Source organism: Cetorhinus maximus, chromosome 13 (assembly GCF_964194155.1).
Source record: "Cetorhinus maximus chromosome 13, sCetMax3.hap1.1, whole genome shotgun sequence".
NCBI classification, from domain to species: domain Eukaryota; kingdom Metazoa; phylum Chordata; class Chondrichthyes; order Lamniformes; family Cetorhinidae; genus Cetorhinus; species Cetorhinus maximus.
In genome coordinates, this window is record NC_135891.1 from 82017567 (window position 1) to 82036226 (window position 18660).

At 43.3% G+C, this 18660-nt stretch overlaps 1 protein-coding gene across 1 annotated transcript in view; it reads left to right on the forward strand.

Annotated features, from left to right (window-relative positions):
* The window catches only part of LOC144688767 (cysteine dioxygenase type 1-like), a 32429-nt gene extending 18728 nt beyond the window's left edge, over nt 1–13701 (forward strand). The window contains exons 3-5 of the mRNA XM_078555680.1: nt 8565–8725; nt 10607–10776; nt 12615–13701. Of these exons, the coding sequence (XP_078411806.1) occupies nt 8565–8725; nt 10607–10776; nt 12615–12644 (361 nt within the window). The 3' untranslated portion in view covers nt 12645–13701. The remainder of the gene's footprint in view (nt 1–8564; nt 8726–10606; nt 10777–12614) is intronic.
* Nucleotides 13702–18660: the final 4959 nt, after the last annotated feature.

The window sequence follows — 18660 nt, forward strand, 5'->3', positions numbered from 1 at the left end:
GAGACATGAAGGCCCTGCCGTTTTGATATTACAGATCTGCCTCCCATCCAACAGTCAGCCAAGTAAACAGCTTCTTGACATTGAGGCCAATGATAAAACATCACCACTATGGGTTTACTTCTCCATTAACTATATTATTGCAAGGCTCAATATTTCAGCAATGTCAACTGCATTATTTAGAAAGAGATGGGGTGTGTTTACAATGAGAAATCATATGATCAGCCATGGAGTGAGGCGGTCTAAGGACAATGTCTAATCTAACTGCAGTTCCATTAAAGAAAACCTATATGGTTTATGGGGTTGTTATGAGAGAAATGAACCCACAAGGCAGAATGAAACTTTGTGGGAGCCAACCTGATGAGTCAAGTTGACTACGGTCACTTTGTTTTCAATCAGAAAGGTAAAGCAGAACCTGAATTCGTTAATTACTCTATTCTACAGCCATAGTCATGGTGCAAAACTAACTGAAGCATCTGTCAAACCCCATGATAAATATATCCATTTCCAAATTAAATTTATCTCCTGAGACATGATGACCTGCGCCTATCCAACTTTGTGAGGAATCAAACTTTTTTCCTTCCTCTCTTCCCTTTTTAAATCTCCCATTTATCTCATTGCTGTATGGCTTTTCTTATTCATTCATGGGATGTGGGCGTTGCTGGCTAGGCCAGCATTTATTGTCCATCCCCAATTACTCTTTGAGGTGGTGGTGAGCTGCCTTCTTGAACCACTGAAGTCCGTGTCATGTAGGTCCACCCACAGTGCTCTAAGGGAGTGAGTTCCAGGATTTTGACCCAGAGACAGTGAAGGAATGGCATTGTAAGCTAGCATCATATGTAGCTTGGAGGAGAACTTGAAGGTAGTGGTGTTCCCATGTATCTGCTGCCCTTGTCCTTATGGGTGGTAGGGGTTGCAGGTTTGGAAGGTGCTGCTGAAGGAGCCTTGGTGAGTTGCTGGAGTGCATCTTGTGGATGGTATACACTGCTGCCACTACATCAGTGGGGAAGGGAGTGAATGTTTGTTGGATGTGATGCCAATCAAGTGGCTGGTTTGTCCTGGATAGTGTCAAGTTTCTTGAGTGTTGTGGGAGCTATACTCATCCAGGCAAGTGGAGAGTATTCCATAACACTCTTGACATGTCTCTTGTAGGTGGTGGACAGGCTTCGGGGAGTCAGAAGGTGAGTTACTTGTCGCAGGATTCCTAGCCTCTGACCTGCTCTTGTAGCCACGGTGTTTATATGGCTAGTCCAGTTCAATTTTTGGTCAATGGTAACCCTCAGGATGTTGTTAATAGGGAATTCAACATTGGTAATGCCATTGAATATCAAGGGGTAATGGTTAGATTCTCCCTTGTTGCAGATAGTCATTGCCTGGCACTTGTGTGGTGCGAATGTTACTTGCCCCTTGTCAGCCCAAGCCTGGATATTGTCCAGGTCTTGCTGCATTTGGACAAGGACTGCTTCAATACCTGAGTCATTGTGAATGATGCTGAACATTGTGAAATCACGAGTGAACATCCCCACTTCTGACCTTATGATGGAAGGAAGGTGATTGATGAAGCAGCTGAAGATGGTTGGGCAAAGGACACTACCCTGAGGAACTCCTGCAGTGATGTCCTGGAACTGAGATGGTTAACCTCAAACAACCACAACCATCTTGCTTTGTGCTAGGTATGACTCCATCCAGCGGTGAGTTTTCCACCTGATTCCCATTGACTCCAGTTTTGCTAGGGCTCCTTGATGGCACACTCAGTCAAATGCAGCTTTGATGTCAAGGGCAGTTACTGTCATCCCTGGAGTTCTGCTCTTGTCCATGTTTGAACCAAAGCTGTAAAGAGGTCAGGGGCTGACTGACCTTAGCAGAACCCAAACTGAGCATCAGTGAGGAGTTATTGCTAAGTAAGTGCTGCCTGGTAGCACTGTTGGTGACACCTTCCGTTGTACTGATGATCGAGAGCGGACTGTTGGGGCGGTAATTGGCATCATTGGATTTGCCCTGCTTTGTGTACAGGATGTACCTGGCCAATTTTCTACATTGCCATGTAGATGCCAGTGTTGTCACTGTATAGGAACAGCTTGGCTAGGGGCATGGCAAGTTCTGGAGCACAAGTCTTCAGTACTAATGCCGGAATATTGTCAGGGCCCGTAGCCTTTGCAATATCCAGTGCCTTCAGCTGTTTCTTGAGATCATGTGGAGTGAATCAAATTGCCTGAAGACTGGCATCTGTGATGCTGGGGGAGGCTGAGATGGATTATCCACTCAGCACTTCTGGCTGAAGATTGTTGCAAATGCATCAGCATTATCTTTTGCACTGATGTGCTTGGTTTCCTCACCATTAAGGATGGGGATATTTGTGGAGCCTCCTCCTCCATTGAGTTTTTCAATTGTCCACCACCATTCATGACTGGGTCCAGAATTGTGGGATCGCTTAGCTCTGTCTATAGCTTGCTGTTAATGCTGTTTGGCACACAAGTAGTCCTGTGTTTAGCTTCACCAGGTTGACACCTCCATTTTTAGGTATACCTGGTGCTGTTCCTGGCATGCCCGCCTGCACTCTTCTTTGAACCAGGGTTGATCCCCTGGCTTGATGGTAGTGCTAAAGTGGGGGATATGGTGGGCCGTGAGGTTACAGATTGTGTTCGAGTACAATTCTGCAGCTGCTGATGCCCACAGTGTCTCATGGATGCCCAGTCTTGAGCTGCTAGATCTGTTCGAAATCTATCTTATTTAGCCTGGTGCCACACGACTCAATGGAGGGTATCCTCAATGTCAGGGTGAGACTTTGTTTCCACAACAACTGTGCGGTGGTCACTCCTACCAATACTGTCATAGACAGATGCACCTGCGGCAGGCAGGTTGGTGAGGATGAGATCAAGTATCTTTTTCCCTCTTGTTAGTTCCATCACCACCTGCTGCAGACCCGGTCTAGCAGCCATGTCATTTAGAATCCGGCCAGCTTGGTCTGTAGTGATGCTATTGAGCCATTCTTGTTGATAGACATTGAAGTCCCCCACCCAGAGAACATTCTGTGCCCTTGCCACCATCAGTGCTTCTTCTAAGTATATTCAACATGGGGTGGTACATGGTAATCAGCAGGAGGTTTCTTTGCCCATGTTTGACCTGATGCCATAATACTTCATGGGGTCCGGAGTTGAGGACTCCCAGGGAAACACCCTCCCGACTGTATACCACTATGCCGCCACCTCTGCTGGGTAGTCCTGCTGGTGGGACAGGACATACCCAGGGGTGGTGATGGTGGTGGTGTCTGGGACATTGTCTGTGAGTATGACTATGTCAGGCTGTTGCTTGACTTGTCCATGAGACAGCTCTTCCAATTTTGGCACATGCTCCCAGATGTTTGTAAGGAGGACTTTGCAGGGCCAACAGGGCCGAGTTTTGCCGTTGTCGTTTCCAGTGCCTAGGTCAATGCCAGGCGGTCCGCCTGGTTTCATTCCCTATTGACTTTCTAAAGGTTTGAAACTGAGTGGCTTGCTAGGCCGTTTAAAAGTCAGCCCCGTGCTGCGGATCTGGAATCGCATGTTGGCCAGACCAGGTAAGGACGGCAGATTTCCTAAAGGGCATTCGTGAACCAGATGGGTTTTACAACAATTGACAATAGCTTCATGGTCATCATTAGACCTTTAATTCCAATTTTTTTTTATTGATTGAATTCAAATTCCACCATCTGTCACAGTGGGATTCAAACCTATGTCCTCAGAGCATTACTCTGGGTCTCTGGATTACTAGTCCAGTGACAATACCACTGTGCCACGGCCTCCCCATAGGGCATAGCAACACTTTAAAATAGCACGCACTTTGACTCCAAGTTTACAAGACTCTCCACCAGTTTTTTTTTTGTTTGCTATCATCTGGTATGTTCTGACGTTAATTTTAGCATCAGTTCCCAGGATAAAGTAAACAGATGACTCCATATTGTGCCCTTTACAATGTGTTGTATCCTCAGCTGTTCTCCTTCCCTGATTTTTATCCTTTCTATCCTGGAGACATAGATATTTCTTCCAGGCAGTTACCCATAGATGTTGGCGTATAAGTCGCCCTTTGAAGCCTCAAAATCCCTCCAAAAACAGGGATCCACTTACATGCCAAGTATAAAAGTCAAGCCTGGGGCTAAGTGGTCATCATTTTAAATTGTCATCTGCTTCCAACGCAAAGAATGGGCATGTTTTGAACTCCCGCACACCTTCACAACACAGCCCATATCACATGCTTAATCCCTTACACCCAGTTATAAAGTGCCAGTAAGTAAAATATGCATTTGTGGGGAGGAAAATTGAGGCTGAATACTAATGCAAGTATTAGCATGCCGTGCCTGAAAAGAGGGTCGACTTAAATGCAGAATATATTCGAAATAATGAGATTTTTTGAGGGCTGGAAAAATGAGGTCACCTTATACAACTGGTCAACTTATTTGCTGCGATTTATAATAATTTGAAATGTGAATGACATTGACAAGGTCACATTTATTGCCCTTCCATTGTTGCTTTGAGAAGGAGCTGACTGGCCTTCTCCTTGAACTTCTACAGTCCTTGTGGTGAATGCTTCCATAGTAGGGTAGGAAAAATGGTGACAGAGGCAACAAGAATTTTAACTTAACTAGCCCATTTTTAATGTGAAACAATCTCGAGGCGCTTTATAGATAGTGAGTTAATAAAGGAAAAATTAGGAGAGATGATCAAAGTTTGGTCAGAGGTTAGTTTTAAAACCATAAGAATTAGGAGCAGAAGTAGGCCACGCCCCTCAGGCCTGCTCCACTATTGATAAGATTGGGGCTGACTTTCAACTGAATTCCACTTTCTTGTCTGCTCTCCATATCACTTGATTTGCTTAAGTTCAAAAATCTTATCAATCTCAGCCTTGAATATACTTGATGTCTGTACATCCACAGCCTTCTGAAGTAGAGAATTCCAAAGATTCACAACCCTTTGAGTCAAGACATTTCAACTCTGCTCTAAATGATCGACCACTTATCCTGAAACTATACCCTCTAGTTCTAGACTCTTGGCCAGGAGAAACAGCCTCTCTGCATATACTGTACCCTGTAAAAGCTCACTCAGAATCTTGTGTTGCAGTGTGACCACCTCTCATTCTTCTAAACTCCATTCTACTCAATCTCCTCATAGGATAATCCTCTCATCCCAGGACTTATTTAAGGCAAGTATATCAAAAACAAAACAATGATTCAGGTGTACTCACCAAAGCCCTGTACAATTCCAGCAAGACTTCTTTACTCTTATTTTGCATATCCCTTAAAATAAAAGTCAACATACCATTTTCCTTCCTAATTGCTTGCTGTACCTATATGTTAACCTGTGTTTAGTATACAAGGACACGTTTTTTATTTGTTCATGGAATGTGGACATTGCTGGCTAGGCCAGCATTTATTGTCCATCCCTAATTGCCCTTGAGAAGGTGGTGGTGAGTTGCTTTCTTGAAATGTTGTAGTCCATGTGGTATTCAGTGCTGTTCAGGAGAGAGTTCCAGGATTTTGACCCAGCGACAGTGAAGGAACGACGATATATTTCCAAGTCAAGATGGTGAGTGACTTGGAGGGGAACTTGAAAGCGGTGGTGTTCCCAGGTGTCTGCTGCCTTCATCTTTTTAGATGGTAGCGGTCATGAGTTTGGAAGGTGCTGTCTAAGGAGCCTTGGTGAGTTCCTGCAGTGCATCTTGCAGATGGTATACATTGCTGCCACTGTTTGTCGGTGGTGGAGGGAGTGAATTTTTTGGATGGGGTTTCAGTCAAGCGGTTTGCTTCGTCCTGGATGGTGTTGAGCTCCTTGAGTGTTGTTGGAGCTGCACTTGTCCAGGCAAGTGGAGAGTATTCTATCACACTCCTGACTTGTGCCTTGTAAATGGTGGACTGGCTTTGGGGAGTCAGGAGGTGAGTTACTCGCTGCAGGATTCTTAGCCTCTGACCTGCTCTTGTAGCCACCCTGTTTATACGGCTGGTCCAGTTCAGTTTCTGGTCAGTGGTAACCCCCAGGATGTCGATAGTGGAGGATTCAGTGACGGTAAAGCCATTGAACGTCAAGGATTAGATGGTTAGATTCTGCCTTGTTGGAGATGGTCATTGCTTGGCACTTGTGTGGCACATATGCCACTTGTCACCCCTCTTAAGACCAACATTTAATTGTTTCAAACCATTTGAAAAATATTCTGTTTTTCTATTCTACCTTCCTTCCAAAGTGAATAACCTCCCAATTCTGTCTGCCAGCTTCTTGCCCACTCACTTAACCTGTGCAGACTCCCTTTGCAGAATCCTTGTATCCTCCTCGTAGTTTACTGTCCCACCTAGCTTTGTATCCAAGTTTGCTGAATATACATTACTCTTGGCCGTTCCATCTAAATCAATAGTATAGATTGTAAAAAGCTAGGCCCCAGACTGATAATTTTACTGGTAACACCAGTAAAATGCAGGTAGAGGCCTATTTATCATAACAAAGTTGTGGCTTGATGATATCATTGACACCATCACTTAAACAAAGAGGGGGTGGGGGTGGGTGGTTGTCTGAGCTGTGGGACTCCTGGTAGCTAAAATGAGGTGGGAGCTGCCGATTCCCCAGAGCAAGTGAATCTTCCAGCACTCATTGTGGAGTTCTTGCAGGACTACTCTCCCAGGCCCTCAAGCAAGCCTTGGCTTCCCCCAGCCCCAATCTCTGCCTCCCTCCAGAAACCCAGATCTCCATCTCCCTGCACCCACCAGCCCTCCCAATCTCTGGTCCCCACTCAGCACTCCCAATCTCAAGCCTCCTCCACCCCATCATGGGGCTCTTCTGATGACAAGTTTTCCGTCTAAGCCCTACTGATTGTTGGACTCGCCCCCTCTCCACCCCCCACACCACCACAGCACAGCAGCCAAGCTGTTAAACTGCATTTTACAGATATCTCGCCCATGGCTTGATTTAAACACTTTAATATTTATAGGGACAGAAATGGGGTGGATTCCATGACTCTCCCCTGCCCATCAGGAGTGGTGGTGGTGGAGGTTGTTAAAATTAAAGCCATTGCAGCCTTGTTAAAATGATTTGTACAAAACTCCTGGGGAATATCATTTAATAAGCGACTGGAAATAATTAAATACTCTGAATCCTATTCTGACCAGATGACTAAGAAAAGATGAGAAATCATTAGCGAGATGAAACGAAGAAGAAATATAATTAAACATTGAATGTCACCCTTTCTCCTTTATTATTATTGTGACATTCAATGTTTCAGCAATCTCAACAGAATTATCTGGAAAGAGATGGGTGGTATTTTTAAGAGTGGGAAATTAAATTATTAATTATCAATGAGTGGAAAAGTCCAAGAACAATATCTAACATAACTGGAATACTTGCTAGTTAATTTTCTGACCCATTATGGAAAACCACCTTGTTAATATGATTCATATGAAAGATACGAACGCACAGGTACCATGAAACTCTTGGGGATGGGTAATCTGATGATAAGCCCATGGTTGCTTTGTTTTCAAACAGAAAGGCAAAATAAACCTGAGTTAATAAATTGCTCTACAGCAATTGTCATGGTGCAACAGTACTGAAGCACCTGTAAACTCAAGTGATGAAGAAACCCAATTTTGTCCTGAAGGATCATGACTTATGTCCATCCAACTTTGTGGGAATCATTTATTTTCCTCCCCCTCTTCCCTTCTGTAAATTTCCGGTGTACTAAATGCTCCTAGTTTTGGCATGGCAGAGCTTTGATTTGCATTGCTCCAGGAACACAACTGAATTACAAGCTTACAAAACTCCAAGCCAGATTTTTACTATCACCTTGCATGGTCTGATCATGATATTATCCAGGGGAATTGATGCTAAAATTAACAGATGTCTCCATAGAATGCCCTTCACAATGTTTTGCATCCTCCTTTGTTTTTCAAGCGCTATTTTCTCCCTTTTCTGCTGGAGAACTTAGTGTCAGCAGGCATTTAGAATATGGGAGATATAAGACAAAAACAGAATTACCTGGAAAAACTCAGCAGGTCTGGCAGCATCGGTGGAGAAGAAAAGAGTCGACGTTTCGAGTCCTCATGAAGGGTCGTGAGGACTCGAAACGTCGACTCTTTTCTTCTCCACCGATGCTGCCAGACCTGCTGAGTTTTTCCAGGTAATTCTGTTTTTGTTTTGGATTTCCAGCATCCGCAGTAGTTTTTTGTTTTTATCTCTGGGAGATATAAGGCCTGACACCAATCATAGTCTCATCCAACATACACATGAGCGGTGTTTCCAGACTCACTAGGTAACAATAGGAGCAAGAACCTGGCTGAATTTTAGCCCAAGGTCATTATATGTAGCAACCCCACTGCTTGTTTTGGCTTTGATCAGCATAAACTGGAAATAGGCCCCCATGACCTTTTATACCTATGAGACTCAGCACTACCCTGACCATGCCTTTACTCACTAGCATTTGGGGAGCTCCTTGTTTTCATTTGAAAGTTAAGCATCTCAGATAAAGCTAAGGTTCCCAGATCTGTGCTTTATCAGCTCTCTTTAATTTGTTATCATTTGTTTGAGTGTCTTTTTTTTTGTTTGGTTACTCCGCAGCAGTATCCATGACCACTCCAATTCACATTGCTTCCTGAAGCTACTACAGGGACAGCTGAAAGAAACCCTGTTTAATTGGCCAGATGTTAAGCACAAGAACCAGGAGCTAACCAAGAAATGGGAGAAAACCTTTTATGAAAATGAGTGCACGTACATCAATGGTAAGGTCGCGTATCCATTTTGGGTACGGTCAAAGCTGCTGAATAATGTGCAATGGCAGTTCTGAGAGCTTGCTACTAATAAACTTTCTTACTACTTAACAGTACCCAATTGGACTGGTCTAGGTGCGTGCGGTGTAGCACTATAGGAACTCCCAAAGGAATGCCCATGTAAAGCACTTTGTTTGCTGCAACCTAGTTATAGCAGCAATCAACAATACTGGAGATAGCCCTTGTAAAACATCTTGAGATGCAAAAATTACAGAAGAAAGTAGTATAGTTAAATGAAACTGAACATCAATGATTCTTCTAAATAAGCCCTTACAAATGTAATATGACTTGTTAAACACAAACCTGTTTTTAAATACCTAACTTTAGCAGGGCAGACCTGTGGATTGTTGCGTGATCTTTTTTTAATATGGATAAAATGACTACCATGAGTAGATTTCAACAGAAGGGCATGTATATGATTGTTCATGTATCATTAAGGTGGTAAGCAATATTTTGTTGATAAGTATCAGTGATTTCATATGACATTATTTTTATATGGGTTTTATCATGATAGTTTGACCTGTTGATTACTATTGGAACATTAAACTTTGCTCCTACAGGCATTTTTAAGCAGTTATTCCAAATCTGTAGCCAGTGGCAATATTGGGTTGTGAAAGTAAACCAAATTTGGAAAGAGCTCTCTGGTGATAGCTCTAAAGGTTTTAATATTGAGAAATCGAGATGAATCCCAAGGTCCACCATGCAGAATTCCACCTAGGCTGAAAGCAGCAACAGAGGAAAAGAAGAATTTTGAGAAGCTGTAGTCAGGTATCACCGATGGCTGCAGGATATACTATAATGAGTCTTTATTTTGATATAATGAGTCTCTATTTCGATTTGGTGAGGCTGCAGGGAGGAAAAAAATGATGTAAGATAAGTGTGGCCCAATAAGAAAAAAATGAAGGAGAACATTTCGGAGAAGAAATAACTGGTGCTAATGTCACAATAGACAAAAAGGCTATAATGGAGAAGGAGTTTGTTTACATTCATTAACTGAATTGAAAGTAATTACATGAAAAATTCTCATGTTTGACTAATTTCCAGTGTTAACAACGCCTGCAATTCTATTGCAAAAGTTGCATTTTTTGGCTTTAAAGGCTAAAGATATTTCCTTTCAAGTGTGTAGTGAAATTTATACATAGGTTGTCAAAGAAAAGTTTAGGGCTGAATGACAGGAAATATTTATTCATAAAAAATGAATTGCAACCACTTTGCCTTCAAAGCAAGGAACTTGCTTTATATATAGCTTTCTCATGACCTCAGCACATTCCGTAGTGCTTTACAACCAATAGGTTACTTTTGAACTGTATTTACTGTCATCATGTGGGGAAATGGACACACAGCCAGGTTCCACAAATAATAAACCAATGAATGACCAGGTATTTTTGGTAATATTTACTGAATGAGAAATAGTGGCCTGGATGCACAGTTCATTTTTTTAATGAAGAAAATGATCCAAGAAGTGTCAGCTTCAATTGCCAGTCAGTGGTGAGCTATGTGACTAAGCCAGGTTAACAGGTGCTCCAAATAGCTAAAGTGCCATGGGCTTCGGAGAGGAAAAATTATCAGTCAGGGTTAGTACATCCTATCACTAGCCAGTGACCCTGCTTGAAAGTGCAAGTGCATGGGTATCAGGTGATTACAATATTTCATTCAGCTCTGATGTTTCTTGCAGTAGAACAGTTGGCTGTCACTCATGATTAATGATGCCACATGCATGAGGTGCCAAAGAGCAGCCGATGCTCATATCCTACGCAGAGAGAAGAGAAAAAAAATTGGAAAGTTTTTATAAAAAGTTATTCCAATGAAGTAACTCCTTTCCTCAAACCACAGATACAATTGGCCTGCACCGGGTGGAAAATGTGAGTCACACAGAATCTGCAGTCAGCCTTCACCTGTACAGTCCACCCTTTGACAGCTGTCAATGTTTTGATGAAAGAACAGGGCACAAGAACCAAGTCAAAATGACTTTCTGGAGCAGATTTGGTGAAAAAAATCCTCTTGTAAGTGTTGAAGAAAGGCATTGCATAAAGCAGCTACACATAAAGCCACAATAGCTGTGGTGTATGGTGCTTGAAGTTCTCTGCATTCATGAACTTGGGCAGTGGATGCCCAACCTTGTAACATGGCAGTTGCAGTCGTGGTTTCATTCTGTCATAGGTCTCTTCTGTTGTTTAGAAATGTGGTATAACCAGCATGTCAATATCTCCCTTGGTTACCCAGTGGATTAATACATTACTCAGTGTGAGATTGAGGTGGGCAGAATAAAAAATGGTGCCCAAGTTCAATCCCTAGATGTTACACTGCCAAGGCAGTGGTATTTGTCCTACGGTTCTCAACACCCTGAGCACAGGATAGGAAAATTTGGTCATGGTTTCCACTCCCAGTCATTATCCATGAGTCTTACTAGAAAGTACACAGCGTGTTGAGGACAGGATACGGCATATCTGTGATGTCCTCCAAGCTTTCAAAGTCTGTTGACATTCACAGTTTAAGGAACCTGGACAAATTGTCAGGAGATGACCTGCACCTGTGAAACCATACTCCTGCAAGTGTCAGCTATTTGTGAGAGGAGGGAAGGTAATTGGAGCGTACGTTTTGTAGAAAAATAACCTGGTTGCCAGCCAGTGTCTTGAGTTATGTTTCCTGAAACTGAGTGGGAGACCCAGAAATGTCCGCTTTCTTTCTACTGTGTCCTTCTGACCTTTTTTTCCTCCATCACTGAACCTGTGTGCGGAGCTGCCTGACTTTTGTTTGGCAGTTCCCTGCAGGGTACAGCAAAAACAGACACTCAGTAGGTGGGATTATAAAGATGCCTCTTGACACTCTATGCCACAGTACAGTAGTTCTCTATGGTGCAAAGTATTAGCTTTAAACGACACTGTAGCATAGAAGAATACCGCACTATGCATTGGTTCTTCATGACGCTCTGCATTGGTGATTTATTGCACAATGCATTGGTACCCCCCCATGCCAGTCTCTTCCTGCTCCATGCCACCATGCATTGGCCCACATTGAGCTATTTATGAATTCGATGCATATCTGTTTCTACTTCCTGGATACACAGCCAGTCACATTTGAACTGTTAATTGTCAGGATATGTTATGAAGGTGCCACTTCTCACTATGTTATCGAAGTTTTGAAAATGCAATCACATATAATTTACTTAAGTGCAGACAACTAGAACCCCATGCTCTATTATTATGGAACCTGAGTTTCTTGCTCCTGTGGGCTGTAGCAGCACTAGGATGGACATGGCCACAAGGAGAATTGCTAGGGCGCAGCTGACTTTCAAGAGCTGGAGCACGCAATATAGCATAGTTGTGGGGGTGGATGCAACCAATTGGCTTCATTGTAGTTAGAAAGTGGCGTACTGTATAAAACTGAGTTGTAATAGAACTAGGAGTGGTATGATTATGTAGATTATTGTTTGGATGCAGCATAACAGCAAGAGTCATGGATAAGGCCACACGGAGCACTGTTTGACTGTATCACATCTCTCAGGAGGGAGACTTGCTTAGGTATAGCACACACCAGTGGAGGCAGCATAGGCCACAAGGGATTTTCTTTGTATACTGAGGATTGTAGTAGAACTACGATCACATGTTGGTGTAGTATAACTCCTGGGGGAGGGAGGCATATGGGATGTTTAATGTGTATTGCAGACTTATGTAAGGGTTTCATATACTGTAATTTAACAGAAGGGTTGCTGAAGAGTACAAAAACACTGAGTACAGTTCAGCTGTATTGTAACCAGAGAGACAGAACAAAAGCACTGTTGTAGGGCCAAAGGAGAAACTGTGCTTGAATGTATCAGTGACAATGTTTTTATCACTCAAAGGAAATCTCGGCATCAAAAGAAAACAACTGAATCATACAACGGACCAAGGAAACCTGAGAAACATAACAACTAATCCCACTGTGATAACAAAGGCCTCGGTGGATAGAATCTAAAGAAAAAAACTTTTTGGTGAATTGTCTTCCCAGTGAGGATCTTGCTTCTTTAAATGAACACTTAGCCAGCAGATTCCATTTTTGCATGATTTTTAAGCACAAAGGGAAGTTTGAAAATCTTATTGTATTTTTACTTTGATCCGAAAACTGCACTGTATCTTTCCACTTTCCTTTCCCATGGGTTCTGTCTTGTTCCTGTCTCTGCTCATCAGGTTATGAACTGCTTCCCCTAGCTAGAAGCTGAGGGATTGGAAGTTTAATTTGGGTGCCTTATATGTGCTGTTTGCCAGGTGCAAACAGCCAGGCAGACAATATGCTCCACACTTCCTTGCAGACCACACATCTTTCTGGGACCCACCGCTACATCATCCATTGGTGTGCAGTAACAGTCATCTTATTCCAGACTATAGGCTTGAAATTATTGTTTGCGATATTAATGGATGGACACTCTTTAGGTTTGTGCATCCAGGAAGAGAAAAGGCCATCAGGCTGTTCCATCTTGCCTCCATCCGTCATCAGATTTCAACCATCCCTTCCACCAAACACCTAAGAGACTAAAGAAAATCCTCTCCAAATGCTCCTGACATTCAGGCTATCCGAGGAGAGTCGCAACCCACTAATTATTTTCCAGAATATCAGTCTTGCCTTCCAAACAATGTGATTACCTTGTTATCCAAAATTCCACCTTACATTTGCCTGAATGGTTGTAAGGAATCAGTCACAATGATGTTTCCCCATGCGCTATTTCAGCAGAGTCAATGGTCCATTTAAAATAAACAAGCTAAAACAGTGGACAAAGGAGCATTGCATCAACATGTCAAACAATTACCCACTAATATCAGAAACAATAATTTCTAGACTCATAAGAAGTAATTTGATGTCCCATCGTAAAACTTTACAAAGTTCATATTGACTCTCATTGGAACAAGATTGTTTACTAAAAATGAACAATAAAGTTTATAACTTTTGTCAGACTTTGTGCTTTTGTTGTGTAATCTGTCTCTGTATAACACGATGCCACAAGTGAAGTAGGGCTATGGGGACAGAGTGGGATAATGGGACTTATTTGACAGTTGTTTCAAAGAGCTAGTACAGGTATGATGGGCAGAATGCCCTTGTTCTGTGCTGTAAAATTTTATGCTGTTGCTTTCTCTAAAGCTTAATGGTTGATTCTTAACATAATTCAAGGGAAGGTTTTGCTAATTTTCGTAGGCTGGACTAGTGTTATAACCAAACATGAACCTGATGTCACATCAGATGACTTTCCAATAAGTTTTATTGCAAACAAGGGAGAATGCTGGCTGATGATTTCCTTTGATTTTGGGATGTGGATGACATTAGCAAGGGTGGATTTGTTCTTCCCTGACAACCTACTGATTTGCTAAGCCAGCTTAGAGGGTATCCAGTATCAACCACATTGTGTGTGATTAAAGTCATTAGTAGGCCAGACCACCTAGAGCTGATAGGTTTCCTTTTGCTGAAGGATATTTATGAACCAGCTGAGTTTTTACAACGAGCAGCAGTTTTATGGGCACTTTTTCTGTTGCCAGCTTGCAAATTGCAATATTCATCAAATTCAATTTCAGAACTTGTCATGGTGTGATTTGAACTTATGACTTTTGAGATGCTTGTCCAGTACCATATCATGACATAACTGCAGTATTACATTACTACTGCTACCCTGACTGAGACGTTTATCTCATCATCTGATGGCTTGTTAGTAAATGAACTGACAATGTGTACTTACACTGAATTAGCTCATCTGACCTCGGGGTAGCAGTAGAGATAGTACATTTAGCTTCTGTGATCCTGGTCTAGGAAAGGGAAAAATCAGCCAGGATTGTTTCACCTGATCCCCACCTGGCAAGCCCACTGAAAAGAATATATGCACAGATGGCATGAGGACAGTCTGTGATAGTCCTCGCGATAACTCACTATCCAGGCTAACACAAGAATAGCACCAGCACAGCATGAAATTATAAATGCAGCTCTTCAAAAGAAGTACTGTTGGCAATATGTCGATTTGCTGGGAAAATGATGCCAGGGGTTGGAGATTCCTGTGGTCTCTGTCTGTAGCAACATCATAATGTGTTTGGCAAGGGGTCCTCTGGGGTTTCTATGATATTAGTGCAGGAATTCTTTTATAAACTGTATTTACAAATTGACAAAGCACCAAATGGAGGAAATGTTCATAGTCACTTGCATGTAAGAGGCCAGGTGAATTCTTTCTTTCATCACCATGTAGGACAAGTGCAAGTTTCACCATTCCAATCTGAATTTCTAATCTTACAACACATGTAAGGAGAGAGTACTGCTTGGTCTGAAGTTTGCTCACCGTTAAGCTCTTGAAGCAGGCAAATGCATGATGTGAAAGAGGTTAAATGACAAAAAACCCTATCTATTGCACAGAAGCAGGCCATTCAACCTAATTGAATATAAGAACGTAAGACATGGGAGCTGGAGTAGGCCATATGGTCCTTCCAGCCTGCTTTGCCATTCCTGATCTTCTGCCTTAACTCCACCTTCCTGCACTATGCCCCTATCCTGTAATTGCCTTATACCAAAAAATCTAAAAAAAAATTCTGTCTTGAAGGTACTCAACGACTGAGCATCCACAGCTCTCTGAGGTAGAGAATTCTAAAGGTTCACAACCTTTTCATTGAAGAAATTTCTCATCTCATCTAAATGGCTGACTCTGTTCTAAGACTGTGACCCCATGTTTCAGATTTCCCCAGCCACGGGAATTTAGACCTAGGGCAGAATTTTACGCCCCCTGTCACAGCGGGGGTGGGGCCGGAAAATGCAGTGAGCCATTCAGAAGTCCATTAATTTCACAAGACCGGAAAATCCCACTGGTGGGAGGGGCCATAAAATTCCACCTCTAATCTACTTGATCACCCCTCTTAAAACAACACCTTAATCCTATGAACCAGTCTTGTGAACTCTCATTGCATTCTCTCTAAGGAGAGTAAGTCCTTTTTTGGGCAAGGATACCAAAATTGCACACACTACTCCAGGTGTAGCCTCACCAATGATGTGTATAATTGTAAGACTTCTTTCCTGTTACACTCCAATCTCTTTGTAATAAAAGCTAACACATTATTTGCCTTCCTAATTGCATGCTGTACCTGCATATCAACTTTCTGTAATTGATGTACAAGGACACCCAGGTCCCTCAGAATATAAACATTTCCCATTTTCTCTCCATTTAAGAAAAATCCTGGCTTCTTATTTTTCCTGCTAGATCACTTCATACTTCACCATATTGTTTTCCATCTGTCATGTTCTTGCCTACTCACCTCCATCTGCAGCCACTTTGCAACCTCTTTTCCCACCTAACTTTGTGGGAAGTTAGGCGGGGTGCAGGGATTGAAGGACGCAGGGGACAAGGGTGAGATAGAGGCAGGACCGGGGTGGGTGGTGGTGAAGGGCCAGGGGCAAACTTCTACAAACTTGAATATGTTACACTCAGTCCCCCATCTAAGTTCAAAAGATAGATTGTATCTCATAGAGGCCGAAGAACTGATCCTTGAGATACCCCGTTAGTTACAGCCTGCCAATCCAAAAATTTCCCTTTATTATTGGTTTTCTGTCCATTAATCAATCCTCGATCCATGTGAATATATTATCTCCAATCCTATGAGTCCTAATTTTAATAACCTCTTGTTTAGCACCTTATTGAATGTTTTTTGAAAATCCAGCTACTCTACATTCATTGATTTCCCCTTTGTCTATCTTACTAGCTACATCCTCAAAAAACTCAACGCTTGTCAGACATAATTTGCCTTTCATAAATCCTTTTGACTGTACTCCACACATGCCTCCTCCCTCTTTGCTTCATCTAACCCAAACAGCATATCCCTCTGTTTCTTTCTATCTCCTGTGTTTATCAAGCAGACCCTTAAATGCATTGATGCTCTTTTAAAAAAAAAAGTGCACTTATATAGCCTCTTTCATTATCTTAGGACATTCCTAAGTGCGTCACAACAAATGAAGTGTAGTCACTGTTGTACTGTAGGAAACACAAGTCAATTTATGTACAGCAATCGCAGACAATGCGATAATGAACAAATAAGTTGTTTCTTTTAGTGACCTTGATTAAGGGATAATTACAAACAAACGAACAACGAGCATGACAACGTCATCAAGCCCCTCGAGCCTGCACTGCCATTTAATAAGACCATGGCTGATCTGATAGTAACCTGAAATCTACATCCCACCTACCCCCAATAACCGATCACCCCCTTGCTTATCAAGAATTTATCCACCTCTGCCTTAAAAACATTCAAAAACTTTGCTTCCACCACCTTTTCAGGAAGAGAGTTCCAAAGACTCACGACCCTCTGAGTAAAACAATTTCGCCTCATCTTTGTTTTAAATGGGTGACCCCTTATTTTTAAACAGTGACCGCTAGTTCTACATTCTACCACAAGAGGAAACATCGTCTCCACATCCACCTTGTCAAGACCCCTCAGGATCTTATATGTTTCAATCAAGACGCTTCTTACTCTTCTAAACTCCAGCTGATAAAAGCGTAGTCTGTCCAACCTTTCCTCATAAGACAATCCACCCATTCCAGGTACTACTCTGGTAAACTTTCTCTGAACTGCTCCAATGCATTTCCATCCTTCCTTAAATAAGGTGACCAATACTGTACACATTACTCCAAATGTGGTCTTACTGGTGCCCTGTACAACTGAAGCATAACCTTCGTACTTTTATATTCAATTGCCTTCATAATAAATGATAACATTCTATTACCTTTCCTAATTACTTGCTGTACCTGCATACTAGCTTTTTGTGACTCATGCACTAGGACGCCCAGATCCCTCTGTATCTCAGAGCTCTGTAATATTTAGATAATATGCTTCCTGCCAAAATGGACAATTTCACATTTTCCCACATTATACTCCATTTGCCAGATCTTTGCCCACTCACTTAACCTATTTGTGGCCTGTAGCTTCCATGCTGCCCAGTGTCAGATTTGAGGGGGGTGCCCCAAAGATGCGCTAGGCAATCCCTCTGGCAAGTTCCCAGGCAAGGGTTTGCACGGCAATTGCCCAGAAGTGCTAACTTCCTCTGGACAATTGCGCTGCGCTGGGAACTATCCGAAAATGCGATTTAAATCGCACACTTCGATGGTTCTGCTGGGGTTATACCAATAGTTACCCAGAAAAGTTAGAAGAATTAAAACCTCTTCTAACTTCTGGGTAACAATTGTAAACACCCAGACTGACCCCATGGGACTCCCCCACACTGCTACACCCTGCCGATATCAGATCCCCCCCCCGACCTCGGACGCCGTCTGAACTCGGACCCCCACCCCGATCTCAGGCCCTCCAACCTCCAGACCCCCCCACAAACCTGACCTCCAAAGGCCCCCCCCCGGCAGACCTTGGAACACCTGACCTCTGGACACATCAACCTCCCCCCCCCCCCCCCAACTCCACCCAAGCCCCCTCCCACGGACCCTCTGACCTCCGGACCCCCTGATCTCCGGACCCCCAGAGCTCCCCTCCCCCGACCTCCGGACACACCCCCCCACAGATCTCGGACCCTCCCACCCATTCCAACCTCTAAACGCTCCCAAGCCCCCACCCAGACCTCAGAACCCCCAACCTCCAGACATCCTCCCCCTCCCCCCGATTGCCCCCTCCCAGACCTTGGACTCCCAGACGTCTGGACAGCACCACCCAGACCTCCGGACAACCCCGTCCCTCCCAAGACCTCGGCCCCCAACCTCCAGACACCCCCCCGCCCTCGCCAATCTCGGACCCCCCTCCCACCGACCTCCGGACACCCACCCTGACCTCCGGACACCCCCAACCCCCGACTTCCAGACACCCCCAAACTCCAAATCCTATCCATTTACCTTTGACATTTGACTTCCCCTGGCCTGTCAACTACCCTAGCCCTTTGGACTTACCTGCTTG